At 40.5% G+C, this 27,298-nt stretch overlaps 4 protein-coding genes across 5 annotated transcripts in view; all 4 read right to left on the bottom strand.

Annotated features, from left to right (window-relative positions):
- LOC306922640 (uncharacterized protein) overlaps positions 1-11,136 on the bottom strand; it is a 30,846-nt gene extending 19,710 nt beyond the window's left edge. For both annotated transcript variants that reach the window (XM_079500377.1, XM_079500378.1), the window contains exons 1-19: positions 11,021-11,136; positions 10,309-10,427; positions 10,003-10,158; positions 9,498-9,712; positions 8,797-8,882; positions 8,560-8,696; positions 8,285-8,410; positions 7,672-7,862; positions 7,411-7,499; positions 7,159-7,286; positions 5,453-5,580; positions 4,870-4,987; positions 4,130-4,348; positions 3,462-3,632; positions 2,860-3,009; positions 2,513-2,565; positions 1,857-1,995; positions 1,540-1,625; positions 667-796 (exon numbers count right to left, since the gene is read on the bottom strand). In XM_079500377.1, the coding sequence (XP_079356503.1) occupies positions 667-796; positions 1,540-1,625; positions 1,857-1,995; positions 2,513-2,565; positions 2,860-3,009; positions 3,462-3,632; positions 4,130-4,348; positions 4,870-4,987; positions 5,453-5,580; positions 7,159-7,286; positions 7,411-7,499; positions 7,672-7,862; positions 8,285-8,410; positions 8,560-8,696; positions 8,797-8,882; positions 9,498-9,712; positions 10,003-10,158; positions 10,309-10,427; positions 11,021-11,093 (2,514 nt within the window). In that variant the 5' untranslated portion in view covers positions 11,094-11,136. The remainder of the gene's footprint in view (positions 1-666; positions 797-1,539; positions 1,626-1,856; positions 1,996-2,512; positions 2,566-2,859; positions 3,010-3,461; positions 3,633-4,129; positions 4,349-4,869; positions 4,988-5,452; positions 5,581-7,158; positions 7,287-7,410; positions 7,500-7,671; positions 7,863-8,284; positions 8,411-8,559; positions 8,697-8,796; positions 8,883-9,497; positions 9,713-10,002; positions 10,159-10,308; positions 10,428-11,020) is intronic.
- Positions 11,137-11,501: 365 nt separating this feature from the next.
- Positions 11,502-27,298, bottom strand: part of LOC306921220 (uncharacterized protein) — a gene marked incomplete at its 3' end in the record, with an annotated part of 31,897 nt that continues 16,100 nt past the window's right edge. Inside the window, exons 27-36 of the mRNA XM_079498330.1 lie at positions 14,253-14,362; positions 13,947-14,114; positions 13,830-13,861; positions 13,623-13,720; positions 13,474-13,496; positions 13,320-13,341; positions 13,199-13,226; positions 13,021-13,111; positions 12,762-12,914; positions 11,502-11,717 (exon numbers count right to left, since the gene is read on the bottom strand). Coding sequence (XP_079354456.1) covers positions 11,502-11,717; positions 12,762-12,914; positions 13,021-13,111; positions 13,199-13,226; positions 13,320-13,341; positions 13,474-13,496; positions 13,623-13,720; positions 13,830-13,861; positions 13,947-14,114; positions 14,253-14,362 — 941 coding nt within the window. The remainder of the gene's footprint in view (positions 11,718-12,761; positions 12,915-13,020; positions 13,112-13,198; positions 13,227-13,319; positions 13,342-13,473; positions 13,497-13,622; positions 13,721-13,829; positions 13,862-13,946; positions 14,115-14,252; positions 14,363-27,298) is intronic.
- On the bottom strand, positions 14,503-27,233 carry LOC306922087 (uncharacterized protein; the record flags this gene model as incomplete). The annotated part of the gene is made up of 18 exons (XM_079499480.1): positions 14,503-14,602; positions 15,363-15,574; positions 15,715-15,861; positions 15,968-16,052; positions 16,158-16,185; positions 16,524-16,545; positions 16,642-16,664; positions 16,777-16,874; positions 16,986-17,017; positions 17,102-17,266; positions 17,387-17,499; positions 17,605-17,699; positions 24,862-25,073; positions 25,525-25,659; positions 25,779-25,863; positions 26,250-26,272; positions 26,810-26,977; positions 27,201-27,233. 18 exons carry the CDS (start codon positions 27,231-27,233, stop codon positions 14,503-14,505), a joined length of 1,776 nt encoding a protein of 591 aa, XP_079355606.1.
- LOC306922088 (uncharacterized protein) lies at positions 18,128-23,514 on the bottom strand (the record flags this gene model as incomplete). Its single annotated transcript, XM_079499481.1, has 18 exons — positions 18,128-18,343; positions 18,824-18,958; positions 19,055-19,139; positions 19,259-19,286; positions 19,386-19,407; positions 19,499-19,521; positions 19,666-19,763; positions 19,876-19,907; positions 20,019-20,186; positions 20,370-20,482; positions 20,649-20,749; positions 21,012-21,223; positions 21,587-21,721; positions 21,843-21,927; positions 22,291-22,319; positions 22,769-22,930; positions 23,065-23,177; positions 23,445-23,514. 18 exons carry the CDS (start codon positions 23,512-23,514, stop codon positions 18,128-18,130), a joined length of 1,827 nt encoding a protein of 608 aa, XP_079355607.1.

The raw sequence follows: 27,298 nt of genomic DNA, 5'->3' as shown, positions 1-27,298 counted from the left end.
ACAAATAGACTTAATCGCATTAAAACTATGACAATATCAGATCTACAAGATCATAGATGGGCTATATTCATAAAAGAGATTTTGTGTACAAGCAAGCGACGACCTAATATAGAGTTTAGACCCCTGGGGGACTTTAGATCAATACATGAAAATAATGGCATCAGAACTATAGTATCACATAATTGAAATTGGATTATAACTCAGCTATCCATATTGTCCTGTCTAACTGTTATAATGTGCTAGTTTTTAAAGATCTTCTGTACAGTATGTTGTCCCTGACGACCCAATGTCAGTGGATTTGACAGTCATTATTGTAATAGTTGAATGTGTACAGTTGGGTGCCACCGATATTGTCCCTTATCATTTGACCCATTTAGGCCTGACCTCAAAATTAAAAAAAAATCTTCTAAATCCTCCAGTTTTCTGAAATAAATATTTTCACGATTTTTCAAAAATAGCAGACCTACAAGCTCGTAGCGCGCCACTCGGTGGCGCGCTACGAGCTTGTAGAGCTTGTAGATCTGCTATTTTTCAATAGCTAAATTATAACATAATGTTTAAAACACCAAAAGGGGTTTTGCGCAGATCACGCAAACCTCAGCAAAAAGAAAAGGACAATATCGATGGCCTCCAACTGTATGTGCTTACTGGTTACTTTCCACTCACCAGGCAGGACTTGGCATTTGTGAACAGATCAGTACGTTTGTAGCTGAGAGCACCGGAGAAGACAGAGAAATCTGCATCGGCCAGCTCTTGGAAATAGTCTCTGCAGTTTGCCTGTGGCACCTTAGAGTAGCTGCATGGGAAGAGGCAGGGAACACTTAAAATTTGTTTTGAAATAACCATAATTGCAATATCACAATATAAATAAATAAATAATCATCTTAGCCCATAAGCGAAGCCTTGCACTTGTATTTCCATTTACAAGATGGCTGGTCTATTTACCAAACATAATCTATAATGTTATTTAGGTAGCAATTTCTTAACAGCAATGGAAATACCATAATATAAAACTAGAAATAAATTAGCTATTTAAATACTATAAAATGATTAACTAAAAAAGCTTTTTAAACAGATGTTTAAAAGAACACAGATTTGGCAGTACAAAGTATAAATCCTACAGTTTGTCATTCCACAATGTTGGAGTCCTGTCACCTCCTCTTAACCCTGTATGTTCCACCTTAAAACCATCATTAAAACCAAGAAAGCACCTGTGCCATTTTAGATGTTAGCATTGGCAAAAAATAGCAGCTTGTACATCTGTTATTTTTTAAGAATCTTGAAAGAACTACTGACTGAAGGCTTTCTTAGAAGCGGCCCCAGGTCTCAATGGGTTAAGCCAGTATCAGCGGTGAGTATCATTCCTACTGTACTTACTCATAATAGAGGAGCACATCTTCAGGGTAGAGGCTGAAGTACTTACTCATAATAGAGGAGCACATCTTCAGGGTAGAGGCTGAAGTCATTCCTACTGTACTTACTCATAATAGAGGAGCACATCTTCAGGGTAGAGGCTGAAGTCATTCCTACTGTACTTACTCATAATAGAGGAGCACATCTTCAGGGTAGAGGCTGAAGTCGGTGACATCTGTATCTCCTTTGATGTAGTTGTACATGCAGGTCAGCTGTTGGTGAGGCAAGCAGTACAGTCACGTACAGTATAACTCCCAACTTCATGAATCTCTCGCTTTCAGTCTCTCTCTGCCAACTCCCCCCCCCCCCCCCCCCCCCCCCAAATCTCTCTCTCTCTTGATTTGCTACATTCAAAAAAGCGTGAACGTTTGACGCATGCATTGACGCACGCACGCATTGACGCACGCACGCACGCACACACACACACACACACACACACTCACCTGCGTCTCCTTCAGTGTGACCTTCCTCCTCTTATTCTTCTTCTTCCTCCGGCAGGTTTTGATCAGCTTCTTGATGAGGATTTTTGTCATTGATGTCACTCTGGTGCACGTGAACCCTTGGAGCACGTAGGATGTCAAACTATTCACCACACACACACACACACACACACACACACACACACACACACACACACACACACACACACACACACACACACACACACACACACACACACACACACACACACACACACACACACACACACACACACACACACACACACACACACACACACACACACACACACACACACACACACACACACACACACACACACACACACACACACACACACACACACACACATTACCCGTTAGACTACCAAATGGCGTGCACACGTTTATCCGACATACCAAAAGTCTGACATGCAAATCACCCGTTGCTCCTGACATGCGTTGCATCCACGACCTGCGCTGTATCCCGCATGCGGTTAGGGTTAGGTTAATGTTTGAATAGGGTGTCGGACTAATGACTGTCGGAACTCTTGGTATGTCGGAACATTATGCCTGCAGTGCCCTGCACCCATACCAAATGCCACATCCATCACTTTGGCCACCTTGGAAATTATTGAAAAAAAAGGTTTCACACAACTTACTTATCTGGACTGCTTTCATATCCAGTAGCTACCGTGTCAAAGAACATTACTGCCTGGAAAAAGAAAATTAGCAGATTGAGCAGCTTGTTTGAACATAGATCTGTGTGTGTGCGCGTGAGTGCTTCTGTGTGTATAACCATGCAAGTGTGTGTGTGTGTGTGTGTGTGTGTGTGTGTGTGTGTGTGTGTGTGTGTGTGTGTGTGTGTGTGTGTGTGTGTGTGTGTGTGTGTGTGTGTGTGTGTGTGTGTGTGTGTGTGTGTGTGTGTGTGTGTGTGTGTGTGTGTGTGTGTGTGTGTGTTTACTCTATGTGTACATGAAGTGCATGTGTGTTGCGTTGCGTTCCCTACCTGCTCGTATTTCCATTTCTTCCGGTTGAGCATGGTGACAGTGGAAGTGGAGGTGGTCAAGCCCAGCAGCAGAGCGCGAGGGATCTCTCCAGCCAGGTCATCAGGAACGTTCTGGATGATGTTCGCACTGTTGCTGTTCATCGAGATGATCTGGCGTGATATAATGTTATATAATAATAGTTATATAATGTTATATTCAGTGGTGGAAAAAGTACTCAAGGTTTTTACTTAAGTAAAAGTATCAATACTGCAATATAGAAATACTCTGTTACAAGTAAAAGTCCTGATTTCAACATTTACTTGAGTAAAAGTACAAAGGTATTGGCTTCAAAATGTACTTAGAGTACCAAAAGTAAATGGACTAATTAAATGGGACATTCTGCACAATTGAATTGTGCAGCATGTCCCATTAAAAAAATTCAGAGAGTGTTACATTTTATACTCTCAAGAGTGGACAAAATCGTACCCAACTACAACAAAATAGTTGGCTAAATCTCATCAAATGGTGGTCCAACTACTCCATGGCTCAAATGCCCAATAAATGGGTTGAAAACCACTGATCTAAATCAGCATACTTCCAGTAGCACATGTAACTCTCATACCTGGGTGACCACGGTCTGCTTGATGACTTGTGGCGCGGTCATCAAGTGTGACATAAACGCGGGATTCTGGGAGGCGGTCAGCAGCTGAGAGGTGCTGATGCCAGTGAAGGTAGACGAGGGAAGGCCCACCACCAGAGAACCCAGAGTGACCAGCGATGAGGAACTATTGACCTGCGGATGGAAGCACGGAGATACCACGCGCATGAGAGCATGACTGATACAGTACATCTTTATCTTTGACACAAACATCTTTATCTTTCACACTTTGAACAAACTACTGTATGGAGCACATCATAGACGTTTGTCCTCTCCAAAGACTGGAAGGAGGATTAGTCGCCCTCCATACAACAGACCAGGAGGAAACTGCTTTTCTTAAGGACTTTGCATTCGATAAATACATCTTTGAAGTGGTGAGAGACCTTGTTTTCCATTTTCTTTCTGTGAATCCAGGAAAAAACACACACACACACACACACACACACACACGCACGCACGCACGCACGCACGCACGCACGCACGCACGCACACACACACACACACACACACACGCACACACACACACACACACACACACACACACACACACACACACACACACACACACACACACACACACACACACACACACACACACACACACACACACACACGCAAAAACATAAACAGACCTGAATCATTCCTGAAGTCATCAAGGAGTTGATGATTGCCATGGCCTGGCCCAGATTCCAGCCGCTTACAGTGCTGAGCGTTCCAAGCGCGGCATGGATCTGTGCCGCATTCGCGCCGGCCAGTTGGCCGGTGGATAAGCCCATGCTCTGACTGCCGAGGGCATTGATGTAGTTTGCATTAAGGTTGCTACCACTGTTGGCTGCCAAAGCAGCGGAAATCTACAGCAGATGGGAGAGGTACGAGTTAAATACAACCCGTCAGCAGTGGTGGAAAAAGTACTCAAATTATTTACTTAAGTAAAATTATCAATACTGCAATGTAGAAATACTATTATAGTAAAAGTCAGGAATTATACATTTACTTAATCAAAATGTACTTAAAGTACCAAAAGTAGAAAGTAATCATTATGCAGGATGTCCCATTTCACAAGTTTTCAAATGCATAAAATGTATAAAAATTGCATAGAAATTGCACATCTACAAGCTCACAATACATTGTGAGCTTGTAGTTTTCAAATGGCCGAAATGTACTGTATCCTGAAGTGGGTAGTGTATTTGTAATAATAATCTAAATGTTCAAAGTAACCAACCAGTTTTCAAATAACTGTAGTTGAGGAAAAAGTATTATGATTTGCCTCATGTAGTGGAGTATAAGTACTGAACACTGGAAATACTCCAGTAATAATGTAAATAAATAAATAAAATACTGGACAGCATGAATGTGTGAATGAGTGTGTTACCTCTGGGTTGAGGTCTGGGCAGTGTGTGGTCAGGTTGTACAGAATGACCATGCTCTGGGAGGTGGTCAGCTGACTGAACGCTGCATGAGGGGCCAGGCATCGACACAACAGAGGAAGCCTGGAAGCAGGGAGTGGAGATCGGCAGTGAGCTGACACATTTAGGCGCAGGGTTTGATTTGTAGAAAAAATATATATATTGGGGGATATGTACTCTGTGGTACAACAAATAAAATAGCTGTTCTTGCCATGCCACCATGGTTTGTACCTACCGTATTTTCTCTATTTTGGAATAAAACAAAAACCAAACAAAACTATTTTTAAAGATTTGGGAAATTTGGCTAAAATAGAGATGCCATTCATGCCATGGTTAATGCGGTGAAGCTAAATCTTGAATTTAAAATTGCGATATCAGTAACATAACTCTCAAACATATCAGACAATATGGAATAAATAAAATGTACTTGATTAATTCTGTCCTGAAGCAGGGATTAAAAAGAACATATCGGCATCGGCGATCAAAATTAATGATCAGAGTGGGGGATAGCCCAGCAAATCAAACCCTGTGTTACAGGTTCAGACTTACAGCATGGGGTTGAAGTTGGGGTCCTGCAGGTAGATCAGTTCCGTGTAGTAGGCGGTGAAGTTAGAATCCAGGACTGAGTGGTTGAGCAGAGCAATGTTCTGCTGGTTTACAGTGAACACCTGGATGACCTATAGACAGGACATGAACACACAAGAGTTAGGATGTCCACTATCCCTCAAAATTATATGCATTTCTCATCCATCTATTCGACTTCTACATGCATAAAGTACATCTGTTGTCACTGTCAAGCAGAAAACCTTGTATCTCTTCATTTCAACTTTTTAAGTGTTTAATAAAGAAATGCCCTATTTTGTCGTATGAGTGTCACGCAAAGGTAGCATAAATAGCAGATCTGTAAGCTCACAAAATGTTGCATCACGGTGCGTGTGACGTTGTAGATCTGTCTCTGCCTTGCCCAAAATAGGGAGGCATGGCTGACAGTGATTACGGTAAGTCTGCCTGTGCGTTCTATAAATATTTAAACAAAAGTATTGAACACAGGTTCCTATTTCCCATTTCCTGAAAAATAGACAGTTTTGGACATGTGTATTTGGACTTTTTTTATAATTTTTATCCCACGATTTTGTAACCCATTTTTCACCCCTGTGTCAATTATCTAATGTGATCCTGGGCTCTACACACCCTCCGCCAACCTAGTCCCCATATATGGAGGACCTGGGGAGAGCACTGTTGTGACGAAAAGAGAGTTGAGCCAGAAGGCAAAGCTCTCTGTCTACCGAGCAATCTTCGTTCCTACTCTCACCTATGGTCATGAAGTGTGGGTCATGACCGAAAGAATAAGGTCGCGAATACAAGCGGCCGAAATGAGTTTTCTTCGACGGGTGGCTGGCATCTCCCTTAGAGATAGGGTGAGAAGTTCAGTCACACGAGAGAGACTCGGAGTAAAACCGCTGCTCCTTCGTCTGGAAAGGAGTCAGATGAGGTGGTTCGGGCATCTGGTTAGGATGCCTCTCGGGCGCCTCCCTAGGGACGCACGTCCCACTGGGAGGAGACCCCGGGGCAGACCAAGGCGCAGTTGGAGGAAATGCATCGACTCACTGGCCTTGGAACGTCTCGGAATCCCCCAGGAGGAAGTCACTAATGTTGCTCTGGAGAGGGAAGTCTGGAGCACTCTGGTGGAGCTGTTGCCCCCGCGACCCGACTACGGATAAGCGTTTGAAGATGGATGGATGGATGGATGGATGGGGAGAGCAACGGACTTGAACTCATGCTTCCTTCATGCCTGAGTGTCCAAGTTGCTCCTTTACACCTGACAGGGGGGAGTTTCCCTGGTTGGACGTAGCGCGTGGAAGGAACACGTTATTCCAACCAGTTCCTTTCCCCTCCATCAGGCGCCCCGGCTGGCCAGGGGGAGGCAGTTTAGAGACCAGGATTACTGCATGTTTTTTTGTGAGGGTACCTACCCTATGGGACACGGGTAGAACATGCAAACTCCACACAGAAAGGCCCTTTCGCCAACCCCGCCTCGGGTATGGGCACTGATGACGCGGAGGAGGAAACACGCCGCCAGCACCCACAGCGTCCCGAGCGGGAATCGAACCCAGGACCTTCTAGCTGTGAGGCGACAGCACTACCAACTGTGCCACCATGCCCCCGACATACAAGGTTTTCACCCAAAAGCGATGATATGCATACTGTACAGGCATACTGTATACACATTAAGTTTCCTTCCTACTGAGCAATACCTGTATTGAACCGAAAGTATTGAGGTCCTGTAGTGTGAGGAAAGGCATGAAGGGGCCTATGTACTGAGCGAACCAGGCGGTAGAGTTCAGTTCCGGATCGTTGGCATCGTAACACTTGGGCGCCGTTGCTGCAAACACAGTAAAATATTTCGATATTTAAATTTATGTGACAAATACATTTTCTTGAATCTCAACTTATACAAAATTTAACAAAACAACAACAACTAAAACAAATAACAATGAAAAACTGACCTGAGACTAGGTAGGCCCTGATGACGCCGTACACATCCATCTCTACAAAGTCTGCGGTGCTGTAGTTGTGTCTGCCCAGTACTGAAACACTAAGAATGAGACGAAGATGAAGTAAAAATCATCATGACGTATATAAAATAATACTGTCAAATCTACAGTAATAGTAATAATATAACTGCTCATCACAGAAAGAGACACTAGATGTGCGCAGATCTGGAGTACAGAAAGTGAGAAAAAATAATAATATTAAAGTCGACTTACAGTTTTTGGAAGGACAGACAGGTGGCGGCGTGTGTGGTGTTGGAGGTGAGCAAGTTCTTGTCGAGGAAGACCAGGTAGTCGGTGAGACTGCGATCGAACCAGGCGTTGACCTGTGACCTGTCACTGCTGTTGAGAGCCAGGGGCCAGACGCAAGGCAGCGTGGGACGCCGCACAGCCACAGGAAGTCTCTCCTGCAGTCAGCATACAATACAGTACGTGTATATCATCATGGTGTCTGTTCATACTGTACATATTTGTGTTTGTGTGTGCACATTTCTCACTCACGTTCAGTGGTTCTTAACCCATTAAGACCTGAGGCTTATTACAACAAATGTCTTCTAAATCCTAACAGTTTTCTGAAAAACATATGTTTCTATCCAGTTGTTCTCAAACTCTTTCATGTCAAGGACACCCAAAATTATATGCATTTGGCCGCTGACCGCCATCTGAAACTATTTTGTTTCAGGGCCCCCCCAGAAGCAACGACTTTAAAAATGTCCACAAAAATATATACATTGACATGAAAATGTTATAAGTTATAACCACTGTATACAGTATCAAGTATACTGTATAGTACACATCAGTGTCTGCTCTGTGGTTGCGTAGTGCGTACGTTATCCAGGAACACAGCAGTCTGAATGTAGTTCTGGTAGATCTGGCAGAGTTGTTCCTCATCGTCAACAATACCAGGGCGACGGAGGAAACTGCCAAGTTCTGAAGGTGGCATGGAGTTCAGCAGCTGAAGACACAGTTACAGTAGCATAACGCAAACGTGAACATTATTCACACGCCAGCCATTTTTCTCATAGGGGCACTGAGTTCAGTGTATGTTTTGAATTGTTTTCAAGAGCAGCGCTGCGTTACACACACACACACACACACACACACCTGATGCATCCTGTTGCCGGGCATGAGCGAGATGAACGTGGTCAGGTTGGGGAACTGGAATCCCATGAACGATCTCTCCAGGAAGCCATAGAAGCTGTGGTTGTAGTTGTCACCATAGCAGTGGAGAGGAGTTGATCCTAGAACAGGGGGAGACGTACAGTCAGTCAGAATGCTGTCTGACCTGTCATCCATTCATGCAGCCACAGTGTTTACTTTGCGGTCGTCCTTGACCTTTACCTTGGAGAGACTGAATGATGTGGCTGTCTATCTCTGTCTGTGTGGCGTCGCCGAGCGTTGACAGCGTCGCATTCAGGACGGTAACTCTGAGTCACAAAAAGAGAAGGCATACTGAAAGGTCAAATTGTAAACACGTTGTTACAGTACGTGCCACTATTTTGCAGGTCAACAACAATAAAAGGGTGTCAACCAGGATATATGATATTAAGGTATAATATTACAAGATAATATAATACTTTAGAACGTAAAACAACGTTTGATCTCTGCCCCCCACCCATGATCACTCACCCACTGTCTCACCCAATGTTTCCCACCCAAACAATGTCAGCTAAAGGACAATCACCTGTGACCTACAGTATAGCAATGGTTCCAAAACCTTTTAGCCTGTGACCCAAAAGAGAGATTGGAATTTGCCTGTGACACAAACTAGTGAAAATAGCAGATCTACAAGCTTCTTAACACGTTAAGAGCTTAATTGTTTCACTACTTCTTAAACATTTGTTTTCTAATTTATGGAATTTCTTTGATTTTTCTTTTATTTCTTCCTAAAATTACTGAAAAAACAAAAACAAAAAAATCGTTGAGTTTTGTTTTAAATTCATTAAAAGAAATTGTAAATGTTTTGAAATAATATTAATTCAAAACAAAATGAAGGAAACAGCGGCCTATAGGAACAGAAGAGGTAAAGTTTCTCCACTTACGCTTGCTGCTTCATGGCACAGCTCCTCCCTGCCACTATGCTGAAGTAATCAGCGACATGGTGCTGTGAGAGGCCGACCAGAAGCGGACGGAGGCGGTCGTGGAGCCACACTAGCACAATGCTGTCGTCCACAGAGGGCTGAGAGAGGTTGGCGCGGTCAAACACCACTTGTAACATGGCAGACCTCACATCGGCGGGGAACGAACTCTCATGACCCTGCAGAAAAAGATAATAATATAAGAACAGGAAGGCGTGAGATACGTCAGAAACCAAACAAAGGGGTATGAGAGAAATGGAGATTTAGTGAGTAATTGGTTAATATGCATGTTTTGTATTGTTAATCCAAATCTGCAAAGTAACACATTTTCAAATTCTGAAAAGTAGAAGTATAGTACAGTATAGCATTGAAAGGTTGACATAGCCTAATGTACCTTGAAACCTCACTAAATGTACTTAAGTTATTACTGGAAAAGGCGCTTTAATGTTGAAATGTCCCCCACTCTCACCGTGATGGCAGGCGAGAAGTTATCGAAGAACGCTGTGAGGTGTTTGTTGGGAACGTGGTTCATCACCATGGTGACCTGAGAAGATGACGTGAGCAGACCAGGTGTGGAAGAGGCCTCTGCTAGCTGCGTCACTGTGAGCTGGGACAGGGCGTCCATCTGCAAGTATACAGCGCACGCACGCACACACACACACACACACACACACACACACACACAAACCGTGTAAAGAGATTTAAAATGAGCAGCATACAATAGAGATTTTAAGATGGGAAACAAATTCGATTCTATTCCAACATTAAACATTACCGGTGAGAAGTTAGGGTAGAGCATCCTTAGGTCACGGAATGGGACAACAGCAGAGAAGGCTCCAATGTTCTTCTGCAGCCATTCTCCACTGGCTGGATATTGTGAACTACAGCTTGGATCTGGACCAGGAGGTGCATAATACATCAATGTGGATATTTATTTATTTTTTATTTCAAAATCATTATTATTTTAAAAGCTATAGTCTGGTTGTTTTAATGAATACAGCTGGTAGAGTATGTTATACAACAATTAGTACATCTGCATTGGTGGTTGGTTGGAGGCGGTGTCCTTATTGTTCCATTGAGACATTTAGATGTTGGCGTTGGGCAGGATGCCTACTGTTTGACAATATCAGTAAAACTATTTGAAGCGGACGGCCATAGAGACAACTGTACGTCCGCCATCTTGGCTGCACTTTGGACATTGTTGCAATTACCTCTATCTATTGGGAGAGTGATGCACTTGTATTGTAGCTTGATAACTAAAGACACTATGCCGCATGCCCTTGGCTAGTGTTTAATGACATAATGAATGTAGGTCACTGGGTTGCAACGTGTAGTTGCAACGTGGAGACTAGGGATGATTGATATAGTTAGATACCAAATGGACTCATTGAAACGAAGATGTTCACATCACCGATGTAGGAGAATAGGCAGTCATCAAGCTTGTGCCATTAATGTACAGTCAGGATGAATGGAAGTGGAGTCCAAACCTGTGGTTGTGTTACTGGTGAGGAAGGCCTTGATGAAGTACAGGTACACAGTGAGCCGTTCGGAGGGCGCCATCTTTGACTGGTGCTCACTCAAGACCTCAACACTGTGTTCGACAGGGAGGAGTTGAGGTCATTATTTCACATTCAGTTTATCAGTGAACTGATGGGAAAATACTGTATTGTAATGAATGAATGTATGTATGTACTGTATGTGTATATGTACGTAGGTCACTCTGTCCGCAATGACTTCTGTCTGCAATTATTCAATAAATACACTGTATCAATCATCAACAAATTACTACACAAGACCATGAAAATGAACCACGCAGCTCAACTATGAACACCCGTAGCACATCAGCCGTTGCCGTTGCAAAGAACAGGTCTGATGTACATACTGTGAGTGGAGCACCATGGTACAAGACAACAGTGAAGCTCACAGGTTATGTGATGGGAACTGTTACAGTGTTGGGGGCTATGACACTTACAGGGTTTGGTAGGAGAGGCAATTTAGGTCTTTGGTGGTGAGACAGGACAGGAAATCATTGGACACAGCCGGCAGGAATGGGCTGAGCCTGCGCCCAAACCACAGATCAATGAACGCAGGTTTCTCAAAGTTGTCTGAGCTGAAGGTGTCCACTCGGATCTCTCCAATGGAATCCAGAACCAGCGTTGTTGCAGGGTTGCTGGGGTCAAACATCTACAAGGAACGGGGAGTTGCAAGCAGAATTCTTCACAAATGTGTATCATAAGATTTATTTTAGTACATATTTTATTTTAGAGATAAGGACAGGAGTATGAAGTAGTGGTTAAGTATAGAGCACCGAAGTCTGACGTCAATATCGGTAGGGAGGGGGCACAAGTCCACAGGTTCATGTACTTTTTTATTTGCATTGTAATCCCCATAGGGGGATTTTAGATCGCCTCATATAAGAACTGTGTTTGAAAAATAAACATGTCATCCCTGCCGTTTCACTCATATGGATATGTAGAATCAACTGACTGTGAGAAAACGCTAATGTCATTGCTGCTGAATTAGTTTGATTTTCGCTATAAACAAATATGAGTGACTGACGGTCGTAAACAATACAGAGAAACTTCCCTGACAATATCGCAGAGACAGCTTGTTTATTTTTGGACCACAATGCTTATATGAGACGATTTCAAGATGTCCCCATGTTATTCTCCATAGAGAAATTACTTGCATGAACCAGGGGATGAGCGAGTGACGTCAGGACTTCAGCGCTCTATTATAAATGGTATTATAATAGGTTTCGAGTTCATAACTTGATGGGAGAGTAGTTTCATTTTCTGTAGTTTAATAGCAACTCCTGGCCAGTTAAGAAAACAATGCTATAGGCCTACATGAACCTATAGTTCTAAGCAAGGCAATATCCCAGAATATGAAATAGGTGACATGCCAAGGAAAGAACCAAATTTCAAATTAAAACCCAGAACCATCTTTATTTCTTTTTCCACATATGGGCTCATTGATTATTGAACGAGCCAGTAAAGTTAGAACATAATTTCTCATGTTATCGGTATGTCGAACGTATCATCACACTTACTATTTAACAATTTCACAGTGCTTGATGGACATGTGTTTAGCATATTTACAATTTTAACAATGAACCACGGATATTCAATACCTAGTGAATTTGAGTGATCATTTATTCTTTCCTCAACATACAGTAAGTAGCAGATTTATTTTTTTATATAGTCTAGTTAAAACAAAATATCGTACCGTGTTGCTATTGGAAAGAAGATCCAGAGCTGCATCCAACACCATAGAGGTCTTGGTGAGGAACAGCTTCCAGACTCGTCTGGAACCAGTGGAGTTGGAGGACTGGGAACATTTTACAACTGCTGCAAGATCCTGTGCTGTCAACATGGACAGCTGGATGGAGATAATGGACAGAGTAGAACAGAAATAAATACAGCGAAGTTTGAAAGAAGTCAAGATGAGAAACTGTTGAGTTGACTTGAGACAATTATTGGCTTACTGAATAATTGGCACAGGCGTATTCTTGAATACTGTAGTCGCAAGAGCGTCCACTCATCTGCCCACTGTTGAGGTGGAGCTGTAGTGCAGTGCTTTAGAAGAATGGAAAAGAAAATGTCTTACAAAATGATTCTTCATAAAATAAATCTGATCAGAAGCATTGGCCTCAGAAAACTTACCTATTTACTCCAACACAAATGTGTGTTTCTGAAAAGACAAAGGAGTAAATGGATTAATGATTACAAAATATTTAACGAGATATTTAACATGAATAAGTCAAGAAGATTATATAATACTTACCATTTGTAGGAGTAACATTGCACTTGGGGAGAAAAGGATTGAAATTGTTGTGAATTGGGGAGAAAAAGATTGAAATTGTTGTGAATTAGCAGACAATGATCGAGCCACCACTCTGCTTAACATTTAATGATTAAATTCAAATGAAGGTACTTACCTCTGCGGTGTATATGGTGCAGCCTAATAAAATAAAATTGGATATAATAAGGATCTGGTTCAATTATAAAAATAAAAATAAACACCATGGCTAAACAAAATGACCATTGCAAATGAAGTGAAAACATAACAGCAGATAGAAGATCTCACCTGGTGGAACGTGCTGAAGTAAAGATAGCTTGTTGTATGTGACGTTGTACTCTACACTCTGAGGAAGAGTATGCGAGACCTGGTCCAGTCTGGTGAAACTGAGACCCCACAACTTTGTGGTTAACATTAGCCAATAATAATGAATGAAATAACTTTGACCAGGTCTTCAAAAAATGTAACAAAACAAAAATATCAATATAAACTTACACTATTTTGTATGATGAGCAGGAAATGTTTCCCTGACAAATGATAAAAAAAAGGTTGTCATTTCAAAACAATCATACAGTACACAGGTTTCTCTCATTATTATTCTATAGTTTTTACCGTTTCAGAGAGCACAACAAGGTGGGACACAAACTCGGTCAATCCCCTCTTATTTGGAGATGCAATCAGGTAGTCAAACACTGCGTTGATGACAGCATCTTTCTCATCCAGATTCAACACCACAAGTTCTGCACTCTGCTTTGGAGACAGGAGCCCTACAGTCTCCAGCTGGACCAGGGGGAAAAACATAGACAAATATTAACACCTTCACTGGATTTTATATTACAGTAACAAAGTAATGACATATTACATGTAGGTCTAATAATTGTTAGATGTTATGTGTGTGTATCAGTTCTAAAGTCTTACAGGGGAGAAGTACGGGTTGAGATTCCAGAATACTCTGACAGGCACAAGAACTGAGAATGGACCAAAGTTGTTCTGCAACCAAACACTGCTGTTGGACACACAGCTTTGGCCTGGAGGAGACAGATTAGAGTGAAACATTAAGGCTTTCAAACAAAAGGCTTACGGAAATGTCAGTCAATAGTTAATTATCCAGTGAAAAGAGCCCAGGAGAGCAGAACCAAGTATAGACTCAGCTATTGAGATATTGTAGTTAGTCAGTACCTGACAGGAACGGGACGATTAGTTCATTCAGGACCAAATGCTGCTGATGTGAGGTCATGTTGTCAAACTGATGGCTAAACTCCGTCAAACTGTGGATAAAGCAAAACCCAATGAGAAAAAATCTTCTCTATGAAGGACTAATTATTCTAGAGGAAAGTTATAATTGTGACTTAACCTTATGGGGACTTAAACTTTTCAATCAAACAAAATTATATATCAAATCAATATTAGTGAAATACATTTGCACATATTAATGTGATTGGGTTATAATGATGAATTGTGACCGTGCATCTCCTGTCCGTCATGCACCCATGCCTCCATATATGGTCATGCCTCGTGACATCACGTCTCCATATATGGTCACGCCTTGTGACATCACGTCTCCATACATGGTCACGCCTCGTGACATCACGTGACATCATGAAGATCTCTATATATGGTGCCTACTGCCTCTCCATATACAGTATGAAGATCACGACACTGACCTCATCTAACCCTGGATAACCATACATGGAGAAGACTGGATCATCACCTAGATCTGCATACTGTATATGGAGCCGGCCAGCAACTCTGCGACTGACCTCAAACCCTTAGATCTCCATGTTGATACTTCCCCACACGTCCTTCCTGTTCTGACATTCCATATGTTGATCTGACCTCATCAAACCCTGTACACTCAAGACACGCTCCATATATGGCTAGTACAGAATTCATTCCATATGTTGATCTGATGCCCCATGCCAAAGCGCCAGTGCTCGCCCTGGCAGTCTGCTGTCTGCCATCACCCAGGTGGATGCGTGCTTCTCGCCCTCAGGGTGTCTTACTGGTAGCCTACAGCTCAATACTTACACTTGCTGGTATGTGTGACAGCTGAGGTTCCTGCTGTTGAGGCATTGTAGAAACCATCCTGATGCAGATGGCAGGAACCCTCTCAAACGTCCAGAGAACCACTTCCTGATGACATCACTGTCCCTCAACTGTTCATCAGTCAGCATCGACACTCTCATCTCTCCAATCACATCCAGAACCACAGACGCTGATGGACCAGTCACGGTCTCAGACTAAACGAAGGATAACACGTGTCAATATGATGTTTAACGAAATTGCTTTCAGTGTTTGGTCATTGTGTATCAATTCCTTATGCAATGTAGCAGTTACATTTGAGTTTATTTCAATGTCTGGTTAGAGCAAATTATAATACCGTGTTGGCAAGAAGATCCAGAGCTGCATCCAACACGCCAAAGGACTTGGAGAGGAACAGCTTCCAGGCATGTCTGGAACCAGTGGAGCTGGGGGACTGGTTACACGTCATCACTGCTGCCAGATCCTGTGCTGTCAACATGGACACCTGGATGGAGATAATAGACAGAGCAGAACAGAAAGAAATGTTTAAAGAAGTCAAGATGAGAAAAGTTATTTTGTTGTTTAAAATATGAGGGACTTTAGTGGCTTACTGAAGCACAAGCGTATTCTTCAATGACATATTCACAAAAACGTCCATTCATCTGTCCACTGTTGAGGAGGAGCTGTAGTGCAGTGCTTTGGTAAAAGAAAGGAAAAAAAGTTCAATCATGTCCTACATTACAACAACATGATTATTTATTAAATAGATAGATCTGAGATGTGATGCTTCAAAAGATTCACCTGTTAACTCCAAGACAAATGTCTGCTTCTGTGAAAACAGATCAAACAAATTATTAAAGGATTGAAAATTAATTACTACAACTTTTATCTGGGAATGGAAAGAATTTCTGTTCAAAGGGATGTGGGAAGGCATGGCTTCTCGGACAGCAAATAAGTTCTAAGGGACCAGTCGAAATTTAGAAAAGGGGGCCCTGGAGGAAATTTCTTCATATATGTTTATTCTTTAAATGCCTTTTTATGACTTATGTAAAGAATATTGATATTGCCTTTGTGTATGAAATCTGCATTTTCAAATACATTTGGCTTGCCATATTTGATGACAATGTTTCACAAAATACTAGGTCAAGAAAAGTATACAACACTTACCACTTGCTGGAATAAAGTTGCACTTGGGGGAGAAACAGAGAAAATAGCTGTGATTTGATGACATTCAACTAATACTGTACTTAATGTTTAAAACTTGAAAATAAATTAGGGCAAATACCTCTCCACTGTATATGATGCAGCCTAAGAAATAAAGTGCAGATACTGTAAGGCCTTGGTTCACACTTAAAACAAAAAATGTAATGTAACAGCTAAGTTAAATATCACATGACTTCCTTTAGATAGAAAATCTCACCTGGTGGAACTTTCTGAAATAGAGCCAGCTTGTTGTATGTGATGGATGATGCTACATTTAGAGGAAGAGTAGGCAAGGCCTGGTCCAGTCTGGTGAAACTGAGAATCAACAAGTCCTGGTTAACTTCAGCTAATAATAATTAATGGAATCCCATTTATCAAGTCTTCAAAAACCAAAATATATTGACGGATTGACGGATATACGCTTACATTATTTGGTATGATGAGCAGGAAATGTTTTTCTGAAAAGTTACAAAAAGATGTTATCATTTCAGAACAAATGTGAACAGTTAGTGTTTCTGTTATCTTTACTTTATAGTTTTTACCTTGCCAGAGAACATAACAAGGTGGGACACAAACTCAGCCAATCCTCTTTCCTTTGGAGATGCAGTCAGGTAGTCAAACACTGCGTTGATGACGTCTTTCTGAGCAAGAGGCAGCACCACAAGTTCTGCACTCTGCATTGGAGTCAGGAGCCCTACAGCCTCCACCTGAACAGAAAGAAAAAAATAATAACTCACTGCTGGATTTTATTCATTCATTCATTCATTCATTAATAGCTCTAATAATTATTTTGTGTTATATGTGGCAGCTACAGTATGAGGTCTTACCGGGGAGAAGCCTGGGTTGAGATCCAGGAATTTTCTGACAGAAACAAGACCTGAGAATGACCCAAAGTTGTTCTGCAACCAGTAAACACTGCTGTTGGACACACAGCCTTGGCCTGGAGGGGACAGATCAGAATGAAACATATTCAAACTGAAAGGTGTCTGTGAATACAGTCAATACATTTCCCATACAATCTGTTATTGAGATATTGAATAGTTACCTGACTGTGACAGGAATGGGAGGATTAGTTCCATCAGGACCAAACGCTGCTGCTGTGAGTTCATGTGGTCAAACTGATGACTGAACTCCTGCAATCTGTGAAGAAAACACGAGACAGAATAGAAATAATTGCTTTAATTAATCTCTCTGAATGATTGATTAGGATAGACAGATGAGCAAACAATAATTGTGTTTGACTTAAAGCTACAATATGTAACTTTGTGTAGACTACTGTTGACTCACGAAGAGGGCGCTGTTGCCCTTTGTTTTGCAGATGGATTCCCAGATGGCACTACCCATTACTTTGGACTAAATTCAACTTCACTATATGACTTATTACTCATGAGAAAAAAGAAAGAAATTCTAATCATTGTGAGTACGACTTAACTTTATGAATACCTATGCTTTTCAACCAAACACATCATTGTGGGAGATTAAATATGAAATACATCGATATAAAAAGATGATAGATTTACAGTAGGCATGATAATTCAGTCAAAGGGTACATATCTCCAGCTCAACACTTACACTTGCTGGTATGTGTCACAGCTGAAGTTCCTGCTGCTGAGACAGTATAGAAACCCTGCTGATGCAGATGGCAGGAACGCTCTCAAACGTCCAGAGAACCACAGCCTGATGACATCACTGTCCCTCAACTGTTCATCAGTCAGAATCGACACTCTTAGCTCTCCAATCACATCCAGAACCGCAGATGCTGATGGACCAGTCATGGTCATAGACTAGGGGAAGGATTACAATATTTAATTTAAATGTGCATTACATTTAGTGTATAGAATAGTGGACGAGAATGTTCACTCTACAATCAGAGAATTTGCATTCCAAACCTTGGTGGACTTTATGTGGACAAATAATAGAAAGGATTATGGGCACACTTTCCAGAAACTGCTCCTGCTTTGATGTAGGTATAGTAAATGTTGTTGTGCTCTACTTTTATATTAGTTTATTAGCAAATTCCGTTGATTCATTTTTATATTTGTTTTTTATTGGCCACTTTATATAATTTCCCTGTTTCTCCTTGAGCTTCCTAGGTAAGGGTATACTGTGTTTACAAATGTTATATGTCTGTCCTTGTTTATTTGTTGTTGGCATCTGCTTTATTTAAATTTTTTCAGTGATTGGTGAGTGGTGACTATCTTTGCCAACACTTAGCAGTTTAATTTCAGCTTATTCCAGTGTCTGGTTAGAGCTAGTTTTTGTACCGTGTTGGCAAGAAGATCCAGAGCTGCATTCAACACCCCAGAGGCCTTGGAGAGGAACAGCTTCCACACTGGTCTGGAACCAGTGGAGTTACACTTCATTACTGCTGCCAGATCCTGTGCTGTCAACATGGACACCTAGGTGGAGATAATGGACGGGTTGGAATTGGAAGAGAAATAAATATAGGACATGTAGAGATTATGAAAGGTGCTGTTGAGTCTTTAGTGGCTTACTGAAGCACAAGCGTATTCTTTAATGTCGTAGTTGCAAAAGTCTTCACTCATCTGTCCGTTGTTGAGGAGGAGCTGTAGTGCAGAACTTTGGTAAAGGAAAGGAAAAGAACATCAAACATTTCTTATATTACAACAAAATTATTCTTTATAAGAAAAAAATAAAATAAAGGTGAGTTGTTGGATTCTTTGATTCAGGGAACTCACCTGTTAACTCCAATACAAATGTCTGTTTCTGTAAAACACAAGATTTAGATAAATTAAATCATGATGATGAATAATTTAAAATTAATCAATATCTGATAAAGTTTCATTTTATTTTATATATGCTTACCATTTGCTCGAGTAACGGTGCACTTGGGAAGGAAAGGGGTGAAATTGATGTTAATAATGCTGACAGTCAATACTCTGGTTAGAGTTTACCTAAATATAATTTCAAGTACTTACCTTTCCACTGTATATGGTGCAGCCTAAGAAAAAGACACATTTTGTATTTAGAAACACAAAACAACAAAAAGACCATTGTTAAATATTAAAATATAAATATTACATATAAAACATCAATAACAGCATTGTGAAACATCACTTTAAGTCATGTTTATAGAAGATCTCACCTAGTGGAACGTGATGATGTAATGTCAGCTTGTTGTATGTGATGGAGGATGCTATACTCAGAGGAATAGTAGGCATGGCCTGGTCCAGTCTGGTGAAACTGAGACCCAACACATTGGGGTTATACATCAGTGAATAATAATAACAAAGAAAAGTATTTCTACTGCACAAGATTGTCTTCAAAAACAATAATATAGTATGATTAAACTTACATTATGTTGAATGATGAACAGGAAATGTTTCCCTGGGGAAAAAAGAAAAGAGAAACAGAGGTTGTAATTTGAAACCAATTGTGCAGTTACAGTTTCAAAAATATTTACTTTATAGTTGTTGATTTTGTTTTTTGTTTCTTTACCATTCCAGAGAACATAACAAGATGGGACACAAACTCAGCCAATCCTCTCTCCTTTGGAGACTCAGTCATGTAGTCAAACACTGCGTTGATGATAACGTCTTTCTCAACGAGAGGCAACACCACAAGTTCTGCACTCTGCTTTGGAGACAGGAGCCTTACAGCCTCCACCTGGACAGAAATGACAAGAATGACATTATCACCACCACCTGGAATTTATTTTATGGTATATCTATACCATATCTATATCATGTACATCTATCTACACAGTATATCTGCGTGAATGTGTGTGTATTTGTATTTATACTATACTGTATATTTCTTGGCAATTATAATTAATCAGTAGTAACTTACAGGGGAGAAGCCTGAGTTGAGATTCAGGAATTCTCTGACAGACACAAGGACTGAGAATGGACCAAAGTTGTTCTCCAACCAGTCAACACTGCTGTTGGACACACAGCCTCGGTCTGGAGGGGACAGATCAGAATGAAACATTAAGACATTCAAAATCAAAAGTAAGATGTCTTGAAATATCAATTACTAAATTCTAGGTGTCGATGGAATTTCCAGTAAAGTACTACATTCAAATGTAATCTGAAATAGACTGGATACAAAAAAGAGACATTGTAGTACCTGACTGTGGTCGGGACAGGAAAGGAAGGATTAGTTCCTTCAGGACCAAATGCTGCTGCTGGTATGTCATGTTGTCAAACTGATGGCTAAACTCCTGCAATCTGTGAATCAAATACAAAACAGAATGAGAATTTGCTTTTCAATTCAACTTCATAGATGACTTATTACTGTCGAGAAATAACAGCATTTCAAATAATTTGACCTAAGTTTATGGAGACCTAAGCTTTTCAACAACACAGGTAAGGGATATTAAATGTGAAATACATGCATATACTGTAGTGTTGATAGAATTACAATAGCTGTAAAAGTTCAGTGAAAGGGTAGCGTAAAAATGTATGAACATGTCTCCAGCTCAACACTTACACTTGCTGGTATGTGTCACAGCTGAAGTTCCTGCTGCTGAGACAGTATAGAAACCCTGCTGATGCAGATGGAAGGAACGCTCTCAAACGTCCAGAGAACCACTTCCTGATGACATCACTGTCCCTCAACTGTTCATCAGTCAGCATCGACACTCTCATCTCTCCAATCACATCCAGAACAGCAGACGCTGATGGACCAGTCATGGTCATGGACTAGGAGAAAGATTACACAGGTAAATATTTCATTTAAACATGCATTACATGTGAGCAGATGTCCTGGCTCTATTGTAGAGATCTTTTATTTTAAATTGTGTTGGACTGTTTCACTTTTGTGGACATAAATTCTAGCTACTGAGATTATGTTCTTCTTGTTTTGCATTGGTGAATTTTCTAATTACGAAACATAAACAAATTATTTGTAGATCTGAGGTCTGCTAATTGATGCAATTCTGTTATCTATCTTCATTTGCCTTTTAGTTGACTTAGTTTCGGTGATTGGCAATTCTATGTTCGCCATAAGACTTAGCAGTTGAATTTCAGTTTATTTTAGTGTCTGGCTAGATCTAGTTTTTGTACCATGTTGGCAAGAAGATCCAGAGCTGCATCCAACACCCCAGAGGCCTTGGAGAGGAACAGCTTCCAGACTCGTCTGGAACCAGTGGAGTTACACTTCATCACTGCTGCCAGATCCTGTGCTGTCAACATGGACACCTGGATGGAGATAATGGACAGAGTAGAACAGAACGAAATACAGAAAAATTAGGAAATGTTTAAAAAGTGGAGACGAGAAAAAGTTCTGTTGTTTTAAATATGAAAGACTGTAGTGGCTTACTGAAGCACAAGCGTATTCTTCAATGCCATGGCCACAAAAACCTCCACTCATCTGTCCATTGTTGAGGAGGAGCTGTAGTGCATTGCTTTGGTAGAAGAATGGAAAAGAAAATCAAACATTTATTACATTACAACAAAATGATGATTTTTTAAGGAAAAGAAAAAATGAATAATAGATCGGAATCTTTGATCTGGGAAATTCACCTGTTAACTCCAATACAAATGTCGGTTTCTGTGAAAACATGAGAGTAAATTAATTAATGATGATGATAAAAATCACAATAAATGTTTGATGAAAATTAATTAAAAACAATTTAAACTTACCATTTACTCGAGTAACGTTGCACTAGGGAAAAAAGGGGGAAATGGTTGTGAATTTGCTGACAGTCAATATGCCTACTCTAGTTAGGGTTTAAAACTAAAGCATGAATACAATTTCAAGTACTTACCACTTGAGTACCACTGTATATGGTGCAGCCTAAGGAAAGACAAGTTTAAATGTATTTAAACACACCATGGGAAAACAGAACAACCATTGCTAATAATATGTAAACGTCAACAATAGCAGTGAAACATCACTTTAAGTCATGTAGATGGAAGATCTCACCTGGTGGAACATAATGAAGTAAAGTTAGCTTGTTGTATGTGATGTTTGATGCTACACTCGGAGGAAGAGTAGGCATGGCCTGGTCCAGTCTGGTGAAACTGAGACCCAACAAGTCAGGGTTATTATCAGCCAATAATAATGAATTAAATTATTTCTACCTGATCTTCACAAACCATGATATACATGAATATAAACTTACATTATGTTGAATGACGAGCAGGAAATGTTTTCCTTAAAAATTATAAAAAAAGAGTTGGTCAATTATTCAAAACAAAGATTTAAAGTTACTGTTTCTATTTATATAAATTCATAGTTTTTACCTTCCCAGAGAACATAACAAGATGGGACACAAACTCAGCCATCTCATTTGGAGATGCAGTCAGGTAGTCAAACACTGCGTTGATGACAACGTCTTTCTCAGCGAGAGGCAACACCACAAGTTCTGCACTCTGCTTTGGAGACAGGAGCCTTACAGCCTCCAGCTGCACAGAAATTACATGAAGAAAAACATTATCACCACCATCTGATGTTTATTTGATGGTAATAAAGCAAAGGAAAATAAAGTAATAGGTCTTGGTTCTAATAATTCATCAGTAATTGATAAGTGGTAGCTTACAGGGGAGAAGCGCGGGTTGAGATTCAGGAATTCTCTGACAGACACAAGGACTGAGAATGGACCAAAGTTGTTCTGCAACCAGTAAACACTGCTGTTGGACACACAGCCTTGGTCTGGAGGGGACAGATCAGAATGAAACATTAAGGCTTTCAAAAAGAAAGATGTCTAGAAAGTCGATACATTTTCTAATAAAAAATAAAAAGATTCCTTTCTAATAGAATGTGAAATAGATTTGGAAATGAGAACCAAACTGAGATAGAGTAGCTAGCAACTCTGTACCCAATCTGAGTGAGAACCCATCGTCAAAAAGGAAAAACAGCGCCCTCTTTTCCTTTGAATTTGACGAGGTCAACAGTCTGTTTCGAGAGACTAGTCAGTACCTGAATGTGGTCGGGACAGGAAAGGCCGGATTAGTTCCATCAGGACCAAATGCTGCTGATGTGAGGTCATGCTGTCAAACTGATGGCTAAACTCCTGCAATCTGTGAATCAAATACAAAACAGAATGAGAAATAATTGTTTTCAATCAATTCAACTTTATTATACAGTAGATGACTTATTACTCTAGGGGGGAATAAAATCACACTTGTGTGAAGTGTATTTATATCAGCCACATGATGTCTTATGTCGTCATTTAGTGCCCTAAACAAACATTAAAGTCCCTAGACATGGCTGGAAAACAATTTTCATCATAAGTGCTCTAGTCTAAACAGCCTCAGGGGCGGCGGTGGCTCAGGGGTAGAGTGGCCGGATGGCAACCGCAAGGTTACCAGCTCGAACCCGGGCTCCCCCAGAGCCAGCGTTTAAGTGTCCTTTAGCAAGACTCTGAACCCCTAATTGCTCCTGATGCGCTGGTTGGTGCCCTGCATGGTTTCCTCCTCCATCGGTGTATAAATGTGTGCGTGAATGGGTGAATGTAATGCACAATCTAGGTAGAGCGCCTCAGATTAAGGCGCTATATACTGTAAATGCACCATTTACCAAACATAAAAAATCCCCTAGACTTGGCTGCCATATGACATAATCTTCAAAAGCCATGCATTGGACGGGATAGTGCCCCTCAAAAACAACATTGTGGGAGATACTTTAGTTTTGGGGACTCAACCTCTTGAACAAAACACACTAATAAGAAATATAATATTATTATTATTATTAAGATATTTTGAGGGGCATCTAAAGCTTGTATTGATAGCTGTAGTGAAACTGGCAGGAGCGAGACATGGGGCATGCAGCAAAGGACCTCGGGTCGGATTGAAACCCAGGCCTGCTACGCAAGGACCGAGCTTTAATGGTATGCCCCTTTCCCTTTGAAAGGGTATGTAAGGGATAATAACTGGCTAGGTGGTCATTGTCGGGAGATAATTCACCGACAGGGAGTTTAAGGTTAATCACCCTGAAGGTGAATTATATCCCGACAATGACCACCTAGCCAGATATTATCCCGCTTATTACATGGCTACCTAACATAAATTAATAAATGTATCCCAAACACAACAAAAAAAGTATTCGGGTACTGCTAGTCTATTTCTAGCTCAAATGTTTTCAAAAACATTTGTGTGTCACAGTGTGTGTGTTTGTTTACATGGCTGTCATGTTGGAGACAGCAGTAAATCAAGTGGGGCGCAGCCGCGCAGCTGGTGCTCAGAGGGTTTGATTAGGCAGCGGTCTGTTATAGAGTGGAACGTTCTGTTATCAAGAAATAACACACTGCTGAATTCAGCGATTGACCAATCAGAATCAAGCATTCAACCAAGTGATGTAATAAAAGTATGTAAAAGGTCTCCAGGTCAACACTTACACTTGCTGGTATGTGTGACAGCTGAGGTTCCTGCTGCTGAGGCATTGTAGAAACCTTCCTGATGCAGATGGCAGGAATGCTCTCAAACGTCCAGAGAACCACTTCCTGATGACATCACTGTCCCCCAACTGTTCATCAGTCAGCATCGACACTCTTAGCTCTCCAATCACATCCAGAACCACAGACGCTGATGGACCAGTCATGGTCATGGACTAGGGGAAAGACATGGATCAATAGTATTATATTTAAATATGAATGACAATATATGAGGACATTTGCAGAATGGAATAATACGATTTCTGGCTCTGTAATAGATATCATTTATTAAAATATCTTCGGCCAATTCATTAAAAAAAGTTCTCAACTTGACAACTTGTCGACCAGTGCAGTGCTTGACTTTTGAAAAGTATTTGGCCAATTCTCGACAATTCATTTTTTTTTTTACATTTTGTTTGTTTGTTTGCATTAGGGCATTTACAACATTTTAACAATAAACTGTACATGTAACTGTTTGTTGGTCTGCAGTATATGCTTTATGAAGCATTTTTGTTATCTAACTTTTGTTATCTAACTGCCATTTTCATTAATTTCAGTGATTCGTATGACACTTAGTAGTTTAATTTGAGTTTATTTACAGTGTCTGGTTAGAACTCATTTTCGTACCGTGTTGGCAAGAAGATCCAGAGCTGCATCCAACACCCCAGAGGTCTTGGAGAGGAACAGCTTCCAGACTGGTCTGGAACCAGTGGAGTTACACTTCATCACTGCTGCCAGATCCTGTGCTGTCAACATGAACACCTATGTGGAGATAATAGACAGAGTAGAACAGAACAAAATTCAGGAAACGTTTAAAGAAGTCAATATGGTAAAAGGTGTTGTTGAGTTAAATCTTAAAGACGTTAGTGGGACTGGCTTACTGAAGCACAAGCGTATTCTTTAATGCCATAGTTGCAAAAACGTCCATTCATCTGTCCACTGTTGAGGAGGTGCTGTAGTGCAGTGCTAGGGTAGAGGAATGGAAAAGAAGATAAATCATGATTACATTGCAACAAAATAATACTTTATAAAGAAAATAAAAATGGAAAGTGAGATGATGATAATGGGTTAAACTTATTTGATTCAGGAAACTCACTTGTTAACTCCAACACAAATGTCAGTTTCTGTGAAAATATTAGAGAAAATAAAATAATCATAATGAATCAAAAGAATGAATGAATTGATTAACAAAATGATAAAAAATCAAAAAATCAAGAACACAACACACTTACCATTTGTTTGAGTAATGTTGCACTTGGGGAAGAAAAAGTGTGAAATGGTTGTGAATTTGCAGACATTCAGTCAATACTCTGGTTAAACTTTAATCTCTGAATATAATTCCAGGTACTTACGGCTCCACTGTATGTGATGCAGCCTAGGAAAAGACAAGAGCACATCGTTTTTGTTAATAGCAAACACGATTAGAAAACAATCACTGCTAATTACATGTAAATATGAACAACAGCAAAATGAGAACGTCACTTTAAGTCATGTAAATAGAAGATATTACCTGGTGGAACTTGCTGAAGTAATGCCAGCTTGTTGTATGTGATCAGTGATGCTACACTTGAAGGAAGAGTAGGCATGGCCTGGTCCAGTCTGGTGAAACTGAAAGCAAAAAAGTTGAAGTTAATATCATTTATCCATGATATAGATAATTAAATATGAAGAAAAAATAAAAGGTCCACACACTGAAGTAAGCTCCAAAGCTTAAAAGATGTATTACGGTTCCTTACACCATAGTGGTCTTCATCAGACAAATCAGATAGATAAATATGAACTCACATTATTTGGAATGACGAGCAGGAAATGTTTCCCTACAAAATGACAAAAAGAGGTTGTCATGTTAAACCAAATGTGAATAGTTAGTTATACAGTTTCTATTATTATTACTTCATACTATAGTTCTTACCGTTCCAGAGAACATAACAAGGTGGATCACAAACTCAGCCAATCCTCTCTCCTTTGGAGACTCAGTCATGTAGTCAAACACTGCATTGATGATAAAGTCTTTCTCAGCGAGCGGCAACACCACAAGTTCTGCACTCTGCATTGGAGACAGGAGCCTTAGAGCCTCCAGCTGGACAGAAATAACATAAAGGAAAACATTAATATAACAGCAACTGGATTTTATTTGATAGTAACATATATTCATCAATAATTCATCAATTTTTGTAAGAAGCAGCACTAAGGTCTTACAGGGGAGAAGCCCGGGTTGAGATTCAGGAATTCTCTGACAGACACAAGGACTGAGAATGGCCCAAAGTTGTTCTCCAACCAGTAAACACTGCTGTTGGACACACAGCCTCGGTCTGGAGGGGATCAGAATGAAACATTAAGGCCTTCAAATATAAAGATGTCTGGAAAGTGGAAACACAAGATACTGTATAATACTATTTAA

This window comes from Electrona antarctica (genome assembly GCF_951216825.1).
Source record: "Electrona antarctica genome assembly, chromosome: 4".
Classification (NCBI taxonomy): domain Eukaryota; kingdom Metazoa; phylum Chordata; class Actinopteri; order Myctophiformes; family Myctophidae; genus Electrona; species Electrona antarctica.
The sequence above is the reverse complement of the archived record's forward strand: the minus strand, read 5'-3'. Positions and strand labels throughout refer to the sequence as shown.